Below are 18,775 nucleotides of genomic sequence, written 5' to 3'. Positions count from 1 at the left end.
GATTTTATTATAGCTAACATTTAATACTCTTATAAAAAGAAAATTCTATAACACTGATTCCAAACATGTTACAATTTTTATAATGATGCTTAAATCGCAAAGGATACTTAAAACTCTTTTTTGAGCACTCTGTTTCCGTGCAGTCCGTGTCACCTCTGCCTCCCGGATTACAGGGGATGATATATCTCCAAAGCCACTCCTAAAGTAGTATAATCAAGCTTATATAAGTGAAACAAGAATATAGCATTTGTAAAGAATTTTATCATCACAGCTGGAGTAAAGGACCCTGAGTAAGTTAAGATATAGGTCATTCCAGTAGCCAAGTCTTGGATCTTTTGCTGAGAATGCACTCGTGGCTCCAAATCCTGCTTATTCTTCAAAGTCTTACTCAAATGTTACCTGCACAAAGATTTCTCTGACTTTCTAGTACTCACTATGTTATTTTCTCCTAAAGAATTATTTCAACACTTGGAATCTATATTATAACACTGTTTTAGGTAATTGCTTCATAAAAGTGAATCTTATTTCCCTGGTTGGATTGAGAAGTTACCTAATTGCAGGAATTCTCTCTTCAAAGATTTTCTGCAGAATCCAAAATGCTTTAAACCATGGGTACTATTAAAAAACAAACAACAACAACCAGACAACAACCACCACCAGACAACAACAACAACCAGAGCTTGTGAGATACAACCACAACAACAAACAGAGCTTGTGAGATAGAAGAGTAAGTAAAAAAATTCTGGTAAATTGTAGCAAAATGACCCTTCAAGTTATTTCAACCAAAGAGGTCTCCTGTCCCATCACAACACTCTGTCAGTTTCACTCAAAGGTCTAGAAACTAAATTGTGTGGACTAAAAGGCCTGTGTTTAAGACAAGAATCTAATATGCTTTTCCTCCACTTAAAACCTTCAGATATTCCTTCAGCAGGAAAGTATGGGAAACAACCCCATAGAAAAAATTTTAAATGTTTAATAATTAAAATTAAAAAACAAAACAAACAAAAAACCTACAGATAGCTCTCTCTGGTTTATAGAAGTGCAAATTTCCTAAAATGATATTTACAATGTGACCCCAGTTTAGGCGTTCAGTCTTCTATTCAGCCACAAACATCACTCTAAACATATACTGCATGTGACCACTGAGCTACATGTACTTTTGTTTTTCATATACTAGCACCTTTGAATATGTTTCTTTTACAAAGACCTACATTTGCCCCCTTGGGCACCTGGTCAACAACTAATTACTCCTCAAAGAGCCTCAGGTAGGCTGGAGACACACAGAGGCAGGTTGGCAATTTGGTTCTTGTATTTATTAGCTTCCTAACTTTCAGCAAATTCCTTAACCTCTTTTAGTCTCAGTATTATATATGAAAAAGGGATAACAGTACCTATCCTCATAGGATTGCTCTTGTTCTGAAGATTAAATAAACTGATAATATATATTCAAAGCCAACAATGGCAGTCATATAGTAGGTACTCAATGTTTGGAGTACGAATAATGTACTATTATTATGCAAAGACCAGCTAGAAAGTTACCTTCTTTGAGAGGTCTTTCTGATAGAGTGACAGGGAGACTTAATCGCCCCCAAACACTTATCACTTTATACCGCTTGGTTGTCTCCACTACACAACTAATTCCCCGAGGTGAAGGATCTTGAATAACTGATCTTTGTTGCAGGCGGCTAGCACAGTACCCAGATCACAGAGGGAACTCAGTATCTGATGCTAGCACGTAATCAGAAAGTCTGAGCTGAGATCCCAGTATCTTCACTGACTGGCTTTGTGATCACAGGCTGGTCACTTAGCATTTCGAACGCCGGGCTACCTACCCCGCCCACCCCAGGAGCGATCAGTGTTGCTGCCCCAAAGCGCCGAATAGATCGCAGAACGTAGTGGGAATGTAGGGGACCATTATGATCCGTACCCCACCCGACGCAGGCCAAGCGGCCTTTCCCCATTTGTAGCCAAATTTCCCGGCATGGGGAAGGAGTCTTAGGGGAAGCACCCGGGACCTCCTTGGCTTCTTCTGGGAGTCTAGTTTCACCTATTTCGTTTCGCCAACAGGCGAGAGGGGCAAGGCTTTGGGTTCAGCTGCCATCCTCAGAACTGACCTGTCCATGGCTAAAGCCTTTTCCACACAGAATAAATGTCGGCTCCAGTTTAGCTACCGCGTTTTAGCCTTCCCGCTCTCCGGAAGCAAGCCCTTCGACCCGGAAGCAGTCTCTCCCTAAAATAGCCCCACAGAAAAGGGGTAGGGGAGAAGAAACGACGTTCCCATCTAGCGCATGGGCGACTTCAGCCTACAGGTGCCGGCCCGGTGGGCGCAGGCGCAAAAGCTTGCCAATGTGTGCCTGGCTGGACCAGACAGGGCCGGGGGCGGGACCTGGTTGCGTTTAGCCCAGACGCCTTGCGGCCGCTTTGCCTGACCAACGTCTGTGGGCGTGGAACAGGCCCTGGGTTCTCCTACTGGGAAAAATGAAGCATGTTGATAGTCTGGAAAAACGTGAAGTCATTTCCTGGTATTCTCTGTCAGAAAGCGCCTGTTCTTGGAATTCAGATGCGTGGGCTCTGCCCCACACCTCGGGAATCTCTTATCTCTCTCCCTACACTCAGTCCTTTGTTCTCTAGCCCCCTGCAGTTTTTGAAACTGTTTTCCATAACTGCTATTTGTTCTTTACTTGGTATTCTTTTCTATTAAGGAGAAACAGTTCACCTGTATTAAAAAGTAGAAAGGCAAGCGTAAAACATGATGGTATTGCCCTCTATTTCAAAGTGCCGTCTAGGCAAAAAGTGGTATATTTTGGTCTTGAAGGAGTCAGTCACATTTTTGTTTCTGTTTTTGTTTTTTCCAGTTTGAAAGTAGCGACTGGCTATTAACTGACCAGATTACAAAAATAACGTTAGATGCTTCAGTTTATCCGTTTAATAAGCCTGTTGATATGGTCTTTTCTGTTGCTGGCATTTGTACTTTTTAGTAATACAGAATAGGTAGTCATTCTCCCTCGTGGAGAAGATAATTTGAAGGATCACAGGAACTTGAAGAGTTTTTCAACAGCATAGATCTCATGAATCAGATTCTCCAGTCAGATGATGCCATATTTATCAAGAAATCTATCAATCAAAGAGTTATCTGTTAAGGTAATTTGTTTATTGGTTTTGCCATAACCAATTTGTAGATCAGTTCATTTATTGATTTCAGGTTCAGGTACTCTATGCGATGTATGGTTCCACAATAGTCAGCATGTTAACTGAAGCCTTGAGTTTAGCAGAGGTGCCATGGAAGATCTGGGGAAAGTGAAGAGGTTTTGACAGACTTTTGGGCTCACACCATTGATACCTTAAGGCAAGTGACAATTTGGATTTCACAGGTATATAGAAATTGCCAGCTTTTCTTGTCATATATTCCTTGTGACAGTGCTGAGCTTTTCTTCTTCTTCTTCTTCTTGCTTGCTTTTTTTTGGACTTGATTTTTTAAATTATGTTTCCTTCCTTCTTTTTTTTTTTTTTTTTTTTTTTGAGACAGGGTCTTGCTCTTTTGTCCCAGCTCAAGTGCAGTGGCACAGTCATGGCTCACTGCAGCCTTGACCTCCTGGGCTCTAGCAATCCTTCTACCTCAGCCTCCCTAGTACCTGAGGTTGCTGGGACCACAGGCACGCACCACCATGCCTGCCCCCCAACCCCGTTTTTTAAAAATATTTTGGAGAAACGAGGTCTTATGTTGTTGCCCAGGCTGGTCTCAAACTCTTAGGCTCAAGCCATCCTCTTGCCTGGGCCTCCCAAAGTGCTGGGATTACAAGGTTAGCCACCACATCCAACAGTGCTTAGCTTTTTCATAGATGTAGCTTTCTCCTTGCTTTTCTTTTTTCTTTTTCTTTTTTGAAATGGAGTCTCATTCCATTGCTCAGGCTGGAGTGCAGTGGTGCCATCTCGGCTTACTGCAACCTCTGTCTCCTTGGTTCAAGCGATTCTCCTGCCTCAGCCTCCTGAGTAGCTGGGATTACAGGTGCCTGCCACCACACCCGGCTAATTTTTGTATTTTTAGTAGAGATGGGGTTTCACCATGTTGTCCAGGCTGGTCTCAAACTCCTGACCTCAGGTGATTCACCTGCCTCAGCCTCCTAAAGTGCTGGGATTACAGGTGTGAGCCACTGTGCCTGGCCTTCTCCTTTCTTTTCCAAGCATTTTGTGGGCAAACGTCTTTCTCAGGCACTTGACCTTCAGCTCTGTGAAATTCCTTCACGTGTTTTATTTATTTGTTTTTATTTTTTTGAGACAGAGTCTTGCCCTGTCACCCAGGCTGGAGTGCAGTGGTGCAGTCTTGGCTCACTGCAACCTCTGCCTCCCCGGTTCAAGCGATTCTCCTACATCAGCCTCCCAAGTAGGTGGGATGACAGGCACGCACCACCATGCCTAGCTAATGTTTGTATTTTTGGTAGAGACGGGGTTTCGCCATGCTGGCCAGGCTGGTCTCAAACTCCTGACCTTGCGATCTGCCCTCTTCGGCCTCCCAAAGTGCTGGGATTACAGGCGTGAAGCACTGCGCCCAGCCTTCCCTCACATTTTTAAAGGGTTTCTGGCACAGCAGGAATCTCTTTTTCTTGTCTTCAATACCCTCTATGGTTTCAGCTGGGAAAGAGGAAATCAGTGGAAGTTTTGCCTTAGCCATTTATGTTCTGCTATAATTCTGAGAAGCCTAGTTCTCTGGAAGGCCTCTTCATACCTTATTATCCCCTCTCAGACAACATGGCATTTTGATAAAAACATTGCTTTGGGCTCCATCTAGGCTCAAGCCCCCTGCACCTGCAGTTTCCTCATCTGTAGAATGGAGAAAACAATACCTTTGTCACGGGGGTGTCGTAAGGATTAAACAAGATGTCATAGGGAGTCCCTGTCTCTAAAATAAGTTTTAAAAATTAGCCAGGGGTGGTCACGTGCCTGTGCTCCCAGCTACTTGGGAGGCTGAGGCAGGAGGATCACTTGATCCTGGCAGGCCGAGACTCCAGTGAGCTATGATCATGCCACTGCACTCCAGCCTGGGTGACAAAGTGAGACCCTGTCTCAAAAAAAAGAAAAAAAAACCAAAGAGAGAGACATCAAATGTATACTGTACATAGCAGGTCATTGAAATGTTACTTTTCTCCTTTAATAACCTTTCTGAAGAATTATGCCCTGGCATGGTCTCATTCTCCCAACCTCCTAATTTTCCTGTAGAAAAGTTCACTTTTTCTTATGGAAAGTGAAATGTAGTCCTAATGATTTTTTTTTTTTTTTTTTTTTTTTTTTTGAGACTGAGTCTGGCTCTGTCGCCCAGGCTGGAGTGCAGTGGCCGGATCTCAGCTCACTGCAAGCTCCGCCTCCCGGGTTTACGCCATTCTCCTGCCTCAGCCTCCCGAGTAGCTGGGACCACAGGCGCCCGCCACTTCGCCCGGCTAGTTTTTTGTATTTTTTAGTAGAGATGGGGTTTCACCGTGTTAGCCAGGATGGTCTCGATCTCCTGACCTCGTGATCCGCCCGTCTCGGCCTCCCAAAGTGCTGGGATTACAGGCTTGAGCCACCGCGCCCGGCCCTGTCCTAATGATTTTTGTCAGTGCTGGGGCAAGTTTATTCAAAGTGTGATCTGTGGTTCATGTTCTTGCTCTGTGTCCCTCAGCAATTGAATTCCAATGAGTTTTAGTCATGTAATATACTTGAAGAGTACTTGAGCTGATTGGCCCTGAAGCACACAATAAAAAAGAAGAGCAATTTGGGGCCAAAAATCCCTGTGTTCAGTTCATATGTAAAGAAAGTGCACTGGGTTTCACTTTTAACACATTTAGTTAGTAGACATAAACACCATACCACCCCCGCCAAAATTTCAAAACATATTCATTTCATTACCTTAAAAGGATGTGAAATAAATTTCTTCTGTGGTGTATATTGTATACATGGTAGCTTTATGTTTAGTTTTCTTGGTTGCAATGACAGAAATTGACTATGGTTAACTTAAAACGGAATTTACTGGAAACACATCAGGAGCTCTTGAAATTGTTAAGAAACTGGAGAAAAGGTCTGGGAAAGCACAGCTCCTCAGGAGCTGAAGGCCAGGAAGTGTCTTTCCCGGAGGCACTCAAACTCCAACTGTTCACTCCGGAGCATCCTTCACCTTCCTTATCCCCAACAGCTGAGGCATCAAATATCATTATTTGCACCCCCACTGCCCCACCCCAATTTTTTTTTTTTTTTAAACAGCTCTTTGAGCTGGGTGCAGTGGATCATGCCTGTAATCCCAGCACTTTGGGAGGCCAAGGCAGGCAGATCATGAGTTCAGCAGTTCGAGATCATCCTGGCCAACATGGTGAAACCCTGTCTCTACTAAAAATACAAACATTAGCCAGGCATGGTGATGGACCCCTGTAATCCCAACTACTCCGGAGGCTGAGGCAGGAGAATCACTTGAACTCGGGAGGTGGAGGTTGCAGTGAGCCAAGACCTCGCCATTGCACTCTAGCCTGGGCAAGAGAGCGACACTCCGTCTCAAAAAAAAAAAAAAAAAAAAAAAAAAAGAGAAAGAAAGAAACAGGCTCTTTGGATTACTCAGACTGGAGTTCAGTGGCGCTATCTTGGGTCACTATAGCCTCAATCTTCTGGGCTCAAGCAATCGTCCCACCTCAGCCTCCTGAGTACTTGGGACTACAGACACACACTACCACCCCTAGCTAATTGCTAATTTTTTAAATTTATGATTTTGTAGAAATGAAGTCTCACTGTGTTGTTCAGGCTTATCTGGGACTTCTGGGCTCAAGTGATCCTCCTGCCTCAACCTCCCAAAGTCCGAGGATTATAAGCCACCTTGCTCAGTCCCTCCCTACTTTTTATTTTGAAAATTTTCAAACCGGCCGGGCGCGGTGGCTCAAGCCTGTAATCCCAGCACTTTGGGAGGCCGAGATGGGTGGATCACGAGGTCAGGAGATCGAGACCATCCTGGTGAACACAGTGAAACCCCGTCTCTACTAAAAAATACAAAAAACTAGCCGGGCGAGATGGCGGGCGCCTGTAGTCCCAGCTACTCGGGAGGCTGAGGCAGGAGAATGGCGTAAACCCCGGAGGCGGAGCTTGCAGTGAGCTGAGATCCGGCCACTGCACTCCAGCCCGGGCGACAGAGCGAGACTCCGTCTCAAAAAAAAAAAAAGAAAATTTTCAAACCTACAGAAAAGCTTATATAAAAATAGTACAGTAAGGCCAGTCGCGGTGGCTCACACCTGTAATCCCAGCACTTTGGGAGGCCAAGGTGGGCGGATAACCTGAGGTCAGGAGTTCGAGACCAGCCTGGTCAACATGGTGAAAACCCACCTCTACTAAAAATACAAAAGAAAGTTAGCTAGGCATGGTGGCGATTGCCTGTAATCCCAGCTACTCAGGAGGCTGAAGCAGGAGAATCACTTGAACCTGGGAGGCAGAGGTTGCAGCAAGCCAAGATCATGCCACTATACTCCAGCCTGGGCAACAGAGCAAGACTTGGTTTTTTTTTTTTTTAAAAAATAGGCCGGGCGCAGTGTCACACTCCTGTAATCCCAGCACTTTGGGAGGCCAAGGCGGGTGGATCACAAGATCAGGAGATCGAGACCATTGTGGCTAACACAGTGAAACCCCATCTCTACTAAAAATACAAAAATTAGCCACATATGGCGGCATGTGCCTGTAGTCCTAGCTGCTGGGGAGGCTGAGACAGGAGAATGGCGTGAACTCGGGAGGCAGAGCTTGCGGTGAGCCAAGATCACGCCACTGCACTCCAGCCTGGGCAACAGAGCAAGACTCCGTCTCAAAAAAAATAAAATAGTACAGTAGACATCAACATACAATATTTCACCACAATTGCTGTCTTTTTTTTTTGTTTTTGGCTGAAGCATATGAAAGTTAGCTGTGGTTATGATACTTCACCCCTAAATTCTTCAGCATGTATCTTCTGTTAAATAAAATTGATGTGGGGAGCATTGCTTTGGACTGAGCTCATGCCAAATCCATGTAATCAAACTGAACTTTAAAACAGTGCCTGTAGTCTCAGTTACTCTGAAGGTTGAGACAGGAGGATTGCTTGAGCCCGTCCAGCCTGGGCAACACAGTTAAGACGCCATCAGAGGTTGGGCACAGTGGCTCACACCTGTAAACCCAGCACTTTGGGAGGCCGAGGTGGGCAAATCACAAGGTCAGGAGTTCGAGACCAGCCTGGCCAACATGGTGAAACCCCATCTCTACTAAAGATGCAAAAAATTAGCCACGCGTGGTGGCATGCGCCTGTAATTCCAGCTACTCGGGAGGCTGAGGCAGGAGAATCGTTTGAACCCGGGAGGCGGAGGTTACAGTAGGCTGAGATGGCACCATTGTACTGCAGCCTGGGTGACAGGGCAAGACTCCATCTCAAAAACAAAACAAAACCAAAAAGCACATATAAAAATGGGTCAGTTTTCCAAAAACAGGAGATTCACAGCAACTAATCAGAAGAGGCTCAGTCTACCTGAGCCAGTGCAATAAGGTCTGTTTTGACTTCATATGTGAAAGTAACTTTGAAATAATCAACCTGTTTTTTCTTCCTTATTTCAGCTTTTTTCGGCCCATTTGTTTTCTTTTTTTTTTTTTTTTTTGAGACGGTCTTGCTCTGTTACCCAGGCTGGAGTGCAGTGGTGTGATCTCGGCTCACTACAACCTCTGCCTCCTGGGTTCAAGCTATTCTCCTGCCTCAGCCTCCCGAGTAGCTGGGCTACAGGCGCGTGCCACCACACTCAGTTAATTTTTTATTTTTAGCAGAGACAGGGTTTTGCCACGTTGACCAGGCTGGTCTCGGACTCCTGACCTCATGATCCGCCCATATTGGCCTCCCAAAGTGCTGGGATTACAGGCATGAGCCACCACGCCTTGCTTTTCAGCCCTTTTATGTCTATAAAGCCCACCTCCTCTGCCCAACTCTGTCTATTTTGTAGATGGGATGCTGCCTGATTCATAAATCAAATTTAAAATTTGATTTGTTGAAGCTTTTTTTATTTGACACTCCTAAAACAAGGACAAGACATTCTCCTACCTAGTCACAGCAAAAGAAACACTCAAAACAATTAATAGTAACAGAATGCCACAACTCATGTATGTAAATCTCCCCCATTGTCCCAATAATGTCCTTTATAACTGCCCCTCTCCAATATAGAATCTAATACTGGATTATGCATTTGTCATGTCTTTTTATTCTGCTTTAACTTAGAATAGTACCCCAGACTTTTTGTTTTCTTTTAGTCATTTGGATTTCTGATTGTTTCCTCATTATTACTTTTTTTTTTTTTTTTTTTTTTTTGAGACAATGTCTTGCTTTGTCACCCAGGCTGAAGTGCAGTGGTGATCCTCTTGCTTCAGCCCCTGAAGTAACTGGGACTACAGGTGTGCACCACCATGTCTGGCTAATTTTTCTGTTTGTTTTTAAGTTAGGGCTTTGCCATGTCACCCAGGCAGTTCTGGAACTCCTGAGCTCAAGTGATCCACCTGTCTGCCTTGGCCTCCCAAAGTGCTGAAATTACAGGCGTGAGCCACTGCGCCCAGCTGATAAACACTTTAAAATAAATTGAGGGGAAGGCAGAGTGCAGGAATACTACATAGATGTGTAAGAAATACTGAGTATTTCTTAATCACATTGGATGGTATATGAGGTCTCTTCGTCTCAGTTTCAAAATCTGCTGAACTATCCTTTCCCCAGACCCCCTCCAAAAGAAAGCATCCTTTCACCTGTTGCCCCTTTCTAGCTGCTGTTTTTCCTCTCATTCCCTTCTCAACCAAACATCTGTTTTGCTAAATTGTAAATAGCCAATCGTGGTTTTCTTACTATAAATCCAGTATAAGTATCTTTTACAAAAAGAGAAAAGACTTAACAAAAAGAAAAAATTAAAGGATCCTATGATTCCATTAACTATAGCTGACTACAATTCCATGAAATACCCTCATCAAGAATTAGCCAACTAAGTCCAGTTAACGCACAGAACCAAGAGAGCTAATAATATATTGATGTATGCCACTACATTTTGTGGTAGCTTTTTATGTAGTAACAGAAAACTGTAACAAATGGAATTATATTGTAAAACTGTTCTTCAACCTGCTTATTCACTTAACATGAACATCTTTTCATTTCAAAATTATTTGTCTACATCATTCATAATTTACCAAAACAATTTGAAAGAGTCACATTTCCTTTTTGTCTCCACTTAGGTTTACAAGGTGACCTAATGCTGTCTGACTTCAGCCTTCACTGGTAGATGAAAACTAAATAAGGTGACCAATGATCTCTGCCAGAAAAAGTTTATTTTTCATTTCTCAGCATCTCTGGAGTATTTGACACCATTCACCACTCTCTTCCTTGGTACCCCCATGCCATTTGTTGTCATCATTTTGTTAGTGGGCTTCTCCTAGTCCACTCCACCTTCTCTTGGCTAGTCTTCTCTATGAGCTCTATAAATCTGCCCTTACCTTAAACATTAATTAATCTTTTCCAGAGTTCTGACCCAAGCCCTCTCTTCTTCAGTTCTGCATCATTTTCAGGCTTCAAACTACTGACATTTTCCTAATAGACATCTAATCTATATTCTAGCCCATATCTCAATTTTATATTCCAGACTCACACATCTGGTGGCTTTCTAGACACATTCACTTTGAAGGTATAAGGTACCTGAAACTTAACATGTTCTAACTCTAAACATGAACTCAATAGACCTGCCCCTCCCTCACTCCTGACCAAAACAACAACAATAACCCTACTTATCTTCCTGTATTTTTTTTTTTAGTCTTGTCAAGTGGCCATATCCAGTTTGCCAAAAATTTGGAATTTAATCTCAGTAGGACTAAAGTTCCACCAGGGCAGAGATATTTATCTTGATTTGGTGCTGTATCTCTCTGTTTGCCAGTTGAATTATTCTTCTCTCATCCCCTGCATCTACTTTGTCACCAAATCTCAAATATGTCTTCCCATTTCCATCACTACCTTCTTCATTTCCAGTCCCAACTCACCATCTCTTCACGGTTCTAAGGTAGGTCCTCCAACCGAATTCTATTCTTTATACTGCTAAGAGAATGATCTTCTAAATATGCAAATCTGATTGTCACCTTTCAGTTTCTTCCCAATCTCAATTTTAACTTCAAACTACTACACTCAGCCTTCAGGACGTGATTTCCCTGTCATTATCTCTACCTCCAATTCTATATTCCAGCTATATTCAACTACAGTTCCCCAAACATTCTGCAGCCATTTGGTGTATTTTCTGTGCTCCTACTAAGTAGAAGCAGAAGAAGAATAAACCAAGACCACATCATAGAGTGCTATGCAGTCATTAAAAGGAAGTTTAGAGAGCATTTGTAATAACTTGGAAATGTTTATGTTTTACTTTAAATCAGGGAAGCAGACTGTCATATTATATCTATATATCAGTATGGTCAGAAACAGTATAAAATGTATAAAACAATACTGAACAAAAATTATACCAGAGTTCATACTGATCATCTTTGGTGAGACTTTGGCTATACCTTGTTTTGTTTTGTTTTTTTGAGACAGGGTCTTGTTCTGTTGTCCATGCTGGAGTGTAGTGGCACAGTCATGATTCATTGCAGCACTGACCTCCTGGGCTCAAGTGATCCTCCCACCTCAGTCCCCCAGATAGCTAGGACTACAGGTGTACACCACAGTGCCTGGCTAATTAAAAAAAAAAAAAAAATTGTGTGTGTGTGTGTGTAGACAGAGTCTCACTATGTTGCCAAAGCTGGCTGGTCTCCTGGCTCAAGTGATCCTCCTGGCTCAGCCTCCCAAAGTGCTGGGATTGCAGGAGTGAGCCCCTGCACCCGGCCCAGTATGCCTTGCTTTATTTAAAGCAATTTATTTTCATAGCAAGATCCAATTGAAATTCAAATAAATATTTTAATAAGTTCATTAGGAATTCCAGTGAGTCAGACGTGAATCTAGTGATTTAAGTTATAGCAGGTGCTTAAATATTTTTGCCATGTTCAAAAGATAGTGGAAAAATCTTGAATATGGTTGTAGGATACACGGAAGCTTATATAAAACAAAATTAAGTATTTAGATTATTAACAGCTTGTTTAGATATAAGATGGTGTGATTTTTTTCTTTTTTTCTTTTTCTTTTTTTTTTTTTTTTTGAGACGGAGTCTCGCTTTGTCGCCTAGGCTGCAGTGCAGTGGTGTCATCTCGGCTTACTGCAAGCTCTGCCTCCTGGGTTCACGCCATTCTCCTGCCTCAGCCTCCCAAGTCACTGGGACTACAGGCACCCGCCACCACACCCGGCTAATTTTTTCATAATTTTAGTAGAGAGGGGGTTTCACTGTGTTAACTAGGATGGTCTCGATCTCCTGACCTCGTGATCCACCCACCTTGGCCTCCCATAGTGCTGGGATTACAGGTGTGAGGCACTGCGCCTGGCCGATTTTTTTCATTTTAATATTTGGGGAATTTTCCTCTTTGAGTACAAAACATTGCAAACATGCTATTATAACTTAGTAATATTCTTTTTCTCTAAAGTAATAGAATTTGCTGGGCCTAGTGGCTCACACCTGTAATCCCAGCACTTTGGGAGGCCGGGGTGGGAAGATCACTTGAGCTCAGAAGTTTGAGACTAGCCTGGCCATCATGGTAATTCCCTGTCTCTAGTAAAAATATAAAAAATTAGGTGGGTGTGGTGGTACATGCCTGTAATCCCAGCTACTTAGGAGGCTGAGGCAGGAGAATCGCTTGAACCTTGGAGGCGGAGGTTGCAGTGAACCAAGATCGCGCCACTGCACTCCAGCCTCGGGGACAGAGTGAGACCCTCTCTCAAAAACAAACAAAAACAAAACAAACAAGCTATATATATATATATACACACACACACACACACATTCTTACTTAAAATCTATTTTTAGTAAAACTTACATCTTGCAAATTGATATTAGTGCATGGTTGGCAATGTTTTAGTCTTTTTTATTTTTCCCGCTCTTGATGTTGACCAGCTCTTTTAATTTACTTTAAAAAAATTGTGGTAGTGTGTACATAAAATTTACCATTTTAACCATCTTTTAAGTTTGTAGTTCATTGACATTAAATACATTCACATTGTTGTGCAGGGCAATGTTTTATTCTTTAAAAAGAAAAAAAAACAAACTTGAAGGCCTAGGGCCTGAACGATCCCCTCCTCTCCCCTGCCTGCCCCTTCCCCTGTTCTTTTTTTGAGACGGAGTTTTGCTCTTGTTGCCCAGGCTGGAGTGCAATGGTGCAATCTCAGCTCACTGCAACCTCCACCTCCCAGGTTCAAGCAATTCTCCTACCTCAACCTCCCAAGTAGCTGGGATTACAGGCATGTGCCACCACACCTGGCTGATTTTGTATTTTTAGTAGAGATGGGGTTTCTCCATGTTGGTCAAACTGGTCTTGAACTCCCGACCACAGGTGATCCACCCACCTCAGCCTCCCAAAGTGCTGGGAATATGGGCATAAGCCACCATGACTGGCTGGGTTTCTTCCTTTTCTTTTCTTTTCTTTTCTTTTTTCTTTCTTCAATGTTTTATTCTTTTAAACAAACAAACAAACTTGAGGGCCTTGCGCCTGAACAATGCCCCTTCCCTTCCCTTCCCTTTCCTTGGCTTCCCTTCCCTTCCCTTCCCTTTTGTTCCCTCTCTTCCCCTCCTCTCTCCTCCCCTCCCCTCCCCTTCCATCTTCCTTTCCCTCCCTCCCTCCCTCCCTCCCTCCCTTCCTTCCTTCCTTCCTTCCTTCCTTCCTTCCTTCCTTCCTTCCTTCCTTCCTTCCTTCTCCACTCCACTCCACTCCACTCCACTCCACTCCACTCCACTCCCCTTCCTCAGAATCTCGCTGTGTCACTCAGGCTGGAGTGTAGTGTCACAAACATGGCTCACTGCAGCCTCGACTCCTCCTGGGCTCAAGTGATCCTCCCACCTCAACCTCCCAAGTAGCTGGGACTACAGGCCCACACTACTATGCCCAGTTCATTTTTGTATTTTTTTTTGTAGATATCGGGTTTCGCTATGTTGCCCAGGCTGGTCTTGAAATCCTGAGCTCGTCTCAAATTCCTGAGCTCAAGCAAGCTGCCTGCCTTAGCCTCCCAAAGTGCTGGGATTACAGGCATGAATGAGCCACCATGCCCCGCCCAATGTTTTATTCTTTTTTTTTTTTTTTTTTTTTGAGATAGAGTTTTGCTCTTGTTGCTCAGGCTGGAGTGCAATGGTGCGATCGGCTCTTTGCAACCTCTGCCTCTCAGGTTCAAGCAGTTCTCCTGCCTCAGCCTCCTAAGTACCCAGGATTACAGGCATGTGCCACCACACCCGGCTAATTTTGGTTTTTGTTTTTTTGTTTGTTTGGTTTTAGTAGAGATGGGGTTTCACCATGTTTGCCAGGCTGGTCTCGAACTCCTGACCTCATGATCCACCCATCTCAGTCTCCCAAAATGCTGGGATTACAGGTGTGAGCCACCGTGCTCAACCTATATATATTTTTTTGAGATGGAGTTTCACTCTCGTTGCCCAGGCTGGAGTGCAATGGTGCAATCTTGGCTCACTGCAACCTCCACCTCCTGGGTTCAAGTGATTTTCCTGCCTCAGTCTCCCGAGTAGCTGGGATTACAGGCACACGCCACCATGCCCGGCTAATTTTTGTATTTTTAGTAGAGACGGGGTTTCACTGTGATGGCCAGGTTTGTCTCGAACTCCTGACCTCCCAAAGTGATCCACCCGTCTGCGCCTCCCAAAGTGCTGAGATTACAGGCATAAGCCACTGCGCCCAACCATCTATAGATCTTTAAAATGATTTATTTAGTTTGGCTTCCTCTTAAAAACACAGCAGATTTTTGTTTGAATATAAGTAGCAGTGATATTGCAAAGCAGTTAAATATCAGCTATGTGAAACAAAACAGTGCTTTGAATGTATTTTAGGAGGAAACTGCAAAATACATACATTTGGTTCAGATAGACCAGGTAGCACAAAAGATAGAAAAAACTGTTAAATTTCAAAAAGTTCATGAGTCAGGGGAGGAAAAAAGTATTTGAGCCTGGAATGTGTAAGTTGTGTATACCCTCAAAAACTCAGGTTTGCTATTTGAACTTCATGTATAGGAGAAAAGCTAATGGAAGTATTCAATGAGACAGATATGATTCTAGGAAAGGATGTGGTTGTGGTGATTATAGCAGGAAGCCATTGATTAAGTACATTATGTCTTTTCAGATATGGCTTTTTTGGGCGTGGAGAAGTGTCCGCTTTGAAGAAAAATGCATTACTTTAAGGTCAAACAGGGTCAGAGTTTAAATGTGGAGCCTGGTCAGCACTTGTTAAATTGAGTGTCTTCCCAGTCAGGCAGTGTAATGTAGTGGGTAGCATCATTGTCAGTTAACTTCTGGTGAGTTATTTCACCTCTTTACACTTCAGTTTTCTCTTCTGTAAAATTGAGAGAATAAGAATATTATCCTGAAACATTTGCCCTGGGAACTAAATAATATTTATATAGCAGTTGAGATGTCATGCAGAACAAAAAAGACTCCTTGAATTGAATTCTGGGTCCCCTACTTATTCTATGGAACTTTGGATAAATTATCTCTCTATGCCTTTGTCATTTTATGACAGAAATAATAGTACCTACCTCATAGATTTATTTTGAGGATTAAATTAGTTAACATACATAAATTGCTTAGGACAGGATTGGCATAGTTGGCATATAATAACAACTCAATAAACATTGGTTAATATTATAATGCACAACATATAATAAAGATTAAATAAGTGTTTGCTATTTTATTCAACTCCAAGAAGGCAGGGACCATATCTATTTTATTCACATTCACCTGTTGACACTTAGTAAGTGCTCAATAGATTTTTCTTGAATGAGGAGGTCATTTTCTTTTTTTTTTTTTTTTTTTTTTTTTTTTTTTTTTTTTTTTGAGATGGAGTCTCGCGCTGTGTCACCCAGGCTGGAGTGCAGTGGCGCGATCTCGGCTCACTGCAAGCTCCGCCTCCCAGGTTCACGCCATTCTCCTGCCTCAGCCTCCGAGTAGCTGGGACCACAGGCGCCCGCCACCACGCTCGGCTAGTTTTTTGTATTTTTAGTAGAGACGGGGTTTCACCATGTTAGCCAGGATGGTCTCGATCTCCTGACCTCGTGATCCACCCGCCTCGGCCTCCCAAAGTGCTGGGATTACAGGCTTGAGCCACCGCGCCCGGCCGAGGAGGTCATTTTCAATCAATACACTTGCATACAATTCCTCAAAAACTACTCTAACAAGATTAATTTAAAAAAATAATCAGATTATTTTTCATTTTCATTATATCACATATAGATATTTCACAGTACTCTCTACCACTTCAAATGATGTCTTTATCATCATAATCTTATGGTGTTTAAAAACAGGAAGAATCCTTGAACAGTTTATTTTTTATAGCTTCTTTTCTTAATTTTTTCAAACTGTGTTCAATTTACAGAGGAAAATAGAATAGTGAAGTATAAAACTTTCTAATTTCAAATTACTCATATTACTGAATTGTGATTTAAATGCTGACATCTGGGAGATTTTTAACGTAAAATCACAAATACATTACTGCTTCTTAGAATTCTAATGGTAAGAGTTAGTTTTCATTGTGGCTTATGCTTATACCTTAAGTTAGTTTTCACTGTGGCTTATGCTTCTAATGTCTTAAGCATAGAGTAGCTAGTGAGATTTTTGAGGTACTGGTGAATTTGCTGACAAAATGTTTGCCAGACAAATAAATCAATTGCAATGACTCTTTTTCACAGACATCTCAAGCCTCATCAGTAATGGAAATGATCTTGGGACAACTGAAAAACTAAAATCATTATCCTCTGTGGATATAGGACATTATTCAGCTAAACCACAAAACTATTATTGCAATTTATGCATTTTGCTTTCCTGTTTTCATGTACTTCTCTGCTTGGCATAGAAATCCTGTAAATCCAACACACATCCACGTTTCTGAAGAGTGATTTATTGGGGCCCTTGGGAGAGCATTGTTTTGCTGTTTTCTCTAAATAGAACAATTTATACTCCGTTTATATTTTATTATGCAAAGAATGTAGCCTGCATGAACCTTAACCCCAAAATTTGAGCAGGCAAGAAAAGTCACATAAAAATGTTTCTCTTTTGTAGTTGTAGTTCTGACTGAGCCCTCATTCTGCCTGATTTGATGGGTTGAGGGCAGGAAATTCAACCTCACACATCACAGGGGCTGTCTCCTCTTCTCTAGGGCTTGCACAAACATTGGGGGGAAGGAGGAGTGGCTTCTGTGCTGCTAAGACACAGGAAAAGGCTTTTAGCTTTCAGTAGGTTCTATTTGCCTAATGCAGATCATCATCCAGGCCTCACTGTTCGTCTGAAGATGTGCTATTCACATCCTGAAAGAAGTGGAAGAGGGTGGGGGTGAGGTGGGGTGGGTCTGAAAATACAAAGAAAGCAAACAGACATCTTTTTGAAAACAATGTAACAAATAATTAAAAATTTGAAAGGATAATCCGTTATATATATATATATATATAAAAAAATATATATATATATCTTTGTCTATATATCTTCTAATTAGAGGATATATCTTCTAATTAGAGGATCTATGATAATGTATCTTTAAGAAGATGCATCATGCATCTATGATCCATGAATCTGCTCTTTAAAAACAACAGAATATTCAAGATGTCTTTAATTTTTTTTTTTTTTTTTTGAGACAGGGTCTTGCTCTGTTGCCCAGGCTGGAGTACAGTGGCACGATCATGTCTCACTGCAGCTTTGATCTCCTGGGCTCAGCCTCCTGGATGGCTGGAACCACAGGCGTGTGCTCCCATGTCCAGCTAATTTTTAAACTTTTTGTAGAGCTAGAGTCTCCCTATGTTGCCCAGGCTAGTCTTGAATTCCTGGGCTCAAGTGATCCTCTTGCCTCAACCTCCCAAAGTACTGGGATTATACGCATGAGCCACCACACCTAGCCAAGGTGTTATTTTAATAATGGAAAATGTAGTGTATTTAGTTCATAAATCAAGAGCACAAACTGACTTACAATATTTCAAGTATATTTTAAGCTACAAACATATTGGCATATAAGAGCAAACTATGCAGCTTTTATAAATGGAAGTGCATTGAAAAGCATAAAATGATGGAATATGTATGGGCAGTGCAATATAATGCTAAGAAAAAGTTGTGTCTATCATGAACATTGCCCTTGAAACTTGTTTGGAAGCTGAATCTTCTGCAAAAAGGGCATTTGGGAAATCTGTGCTTCAAAATCCATCCTGCCTACCTATTTGCAATTTTAAATGATTGAGTTTAATTTTTAGGAAACCCAACATCCTAGAGAAGTCCTTCTGCTTCTTTGTCCTTCACAAGATCAACTGAAGTTCTCTAGCTGTGTAAAAAGGCTGAATTTCAGGTAATTAAAGTTAAACTGTGGTTTTCTGAATTATTTTCTTGTTTAAATATAAGGTTTAAGTATAATGACAATTATTTTTAAATTTCTAAAATTAATGTTACTCAAAGATAGCATAACAATGTTAAGGAAAAGGAAATAATATAGTCATCCATGATACTGTTGCCCCCACAATAATTTTTATTAATGCATATTATCCTCCCATGTATTTACATTCATATTTCACATATAATGATGACATTCATATAGCTTTATTTTTTATATTCCAGAAAATGTTATTTACTTGTTACTGACAATGTAATCCCTATGTATAGAAAGGGGTATAGAAGAGTCATCCTGTTTTTTCTCCCACTGTTGT

The 18,775-nt window shown here is 42.0% G+C and overlaps 1 protein-coding gene across 2 annotated transcripts in view; it reads right to left on the bottom strand.

Moving 5' to 3' along the window:
• NUP107 (nucleoporin 107) overlaps positions 1-2,210 on the bottom strand; it is a 56,412-nt gene extending 54,202 nt beyond the window's left edge. For both annotated transcript variants that reach the window (XM_015431181.4, XM_005571495.5), the window contains exons 1-2: positions 2,115-2,210; positions 108-199 (exon numbers count right to left, since the gene is read on the bottom strand). Coding sequence is in view for 1 of the 2 variants with exons in the window: in XM_005571495.5 (XP_005571552.1) it covers positions 108-199; positions 2,115-2,122 (100 nt within the window). In the remaining variant the exon portion in view is untranslated. The remainder of the gene's footprint in view (positions 1-107; positions 200-2,114) is intronic.
• Between the last annotated feature and the right edge of the window lie 16,565 nt (positions 2,211-18,775).

The sequence above is a fragment of the Macaca fascicularis genome, chromosome 11 (genome assembly GCF_037993035.2).
Source record: "Macaca fascicularis isolate 582-1 chromosome 11, T2T-MFA8v1.1".
Taxonomy (NCBI): Eukaryota; Metazoa; Chordata; class Mammalia; order Primates; family Cercopithecidae; genus Macaca; species Macaca fascicularis.
Note: the sequence above shows the minus strand (reverse complement) of the source record. Positions and strands in the feature narration are given on the sequence as shown.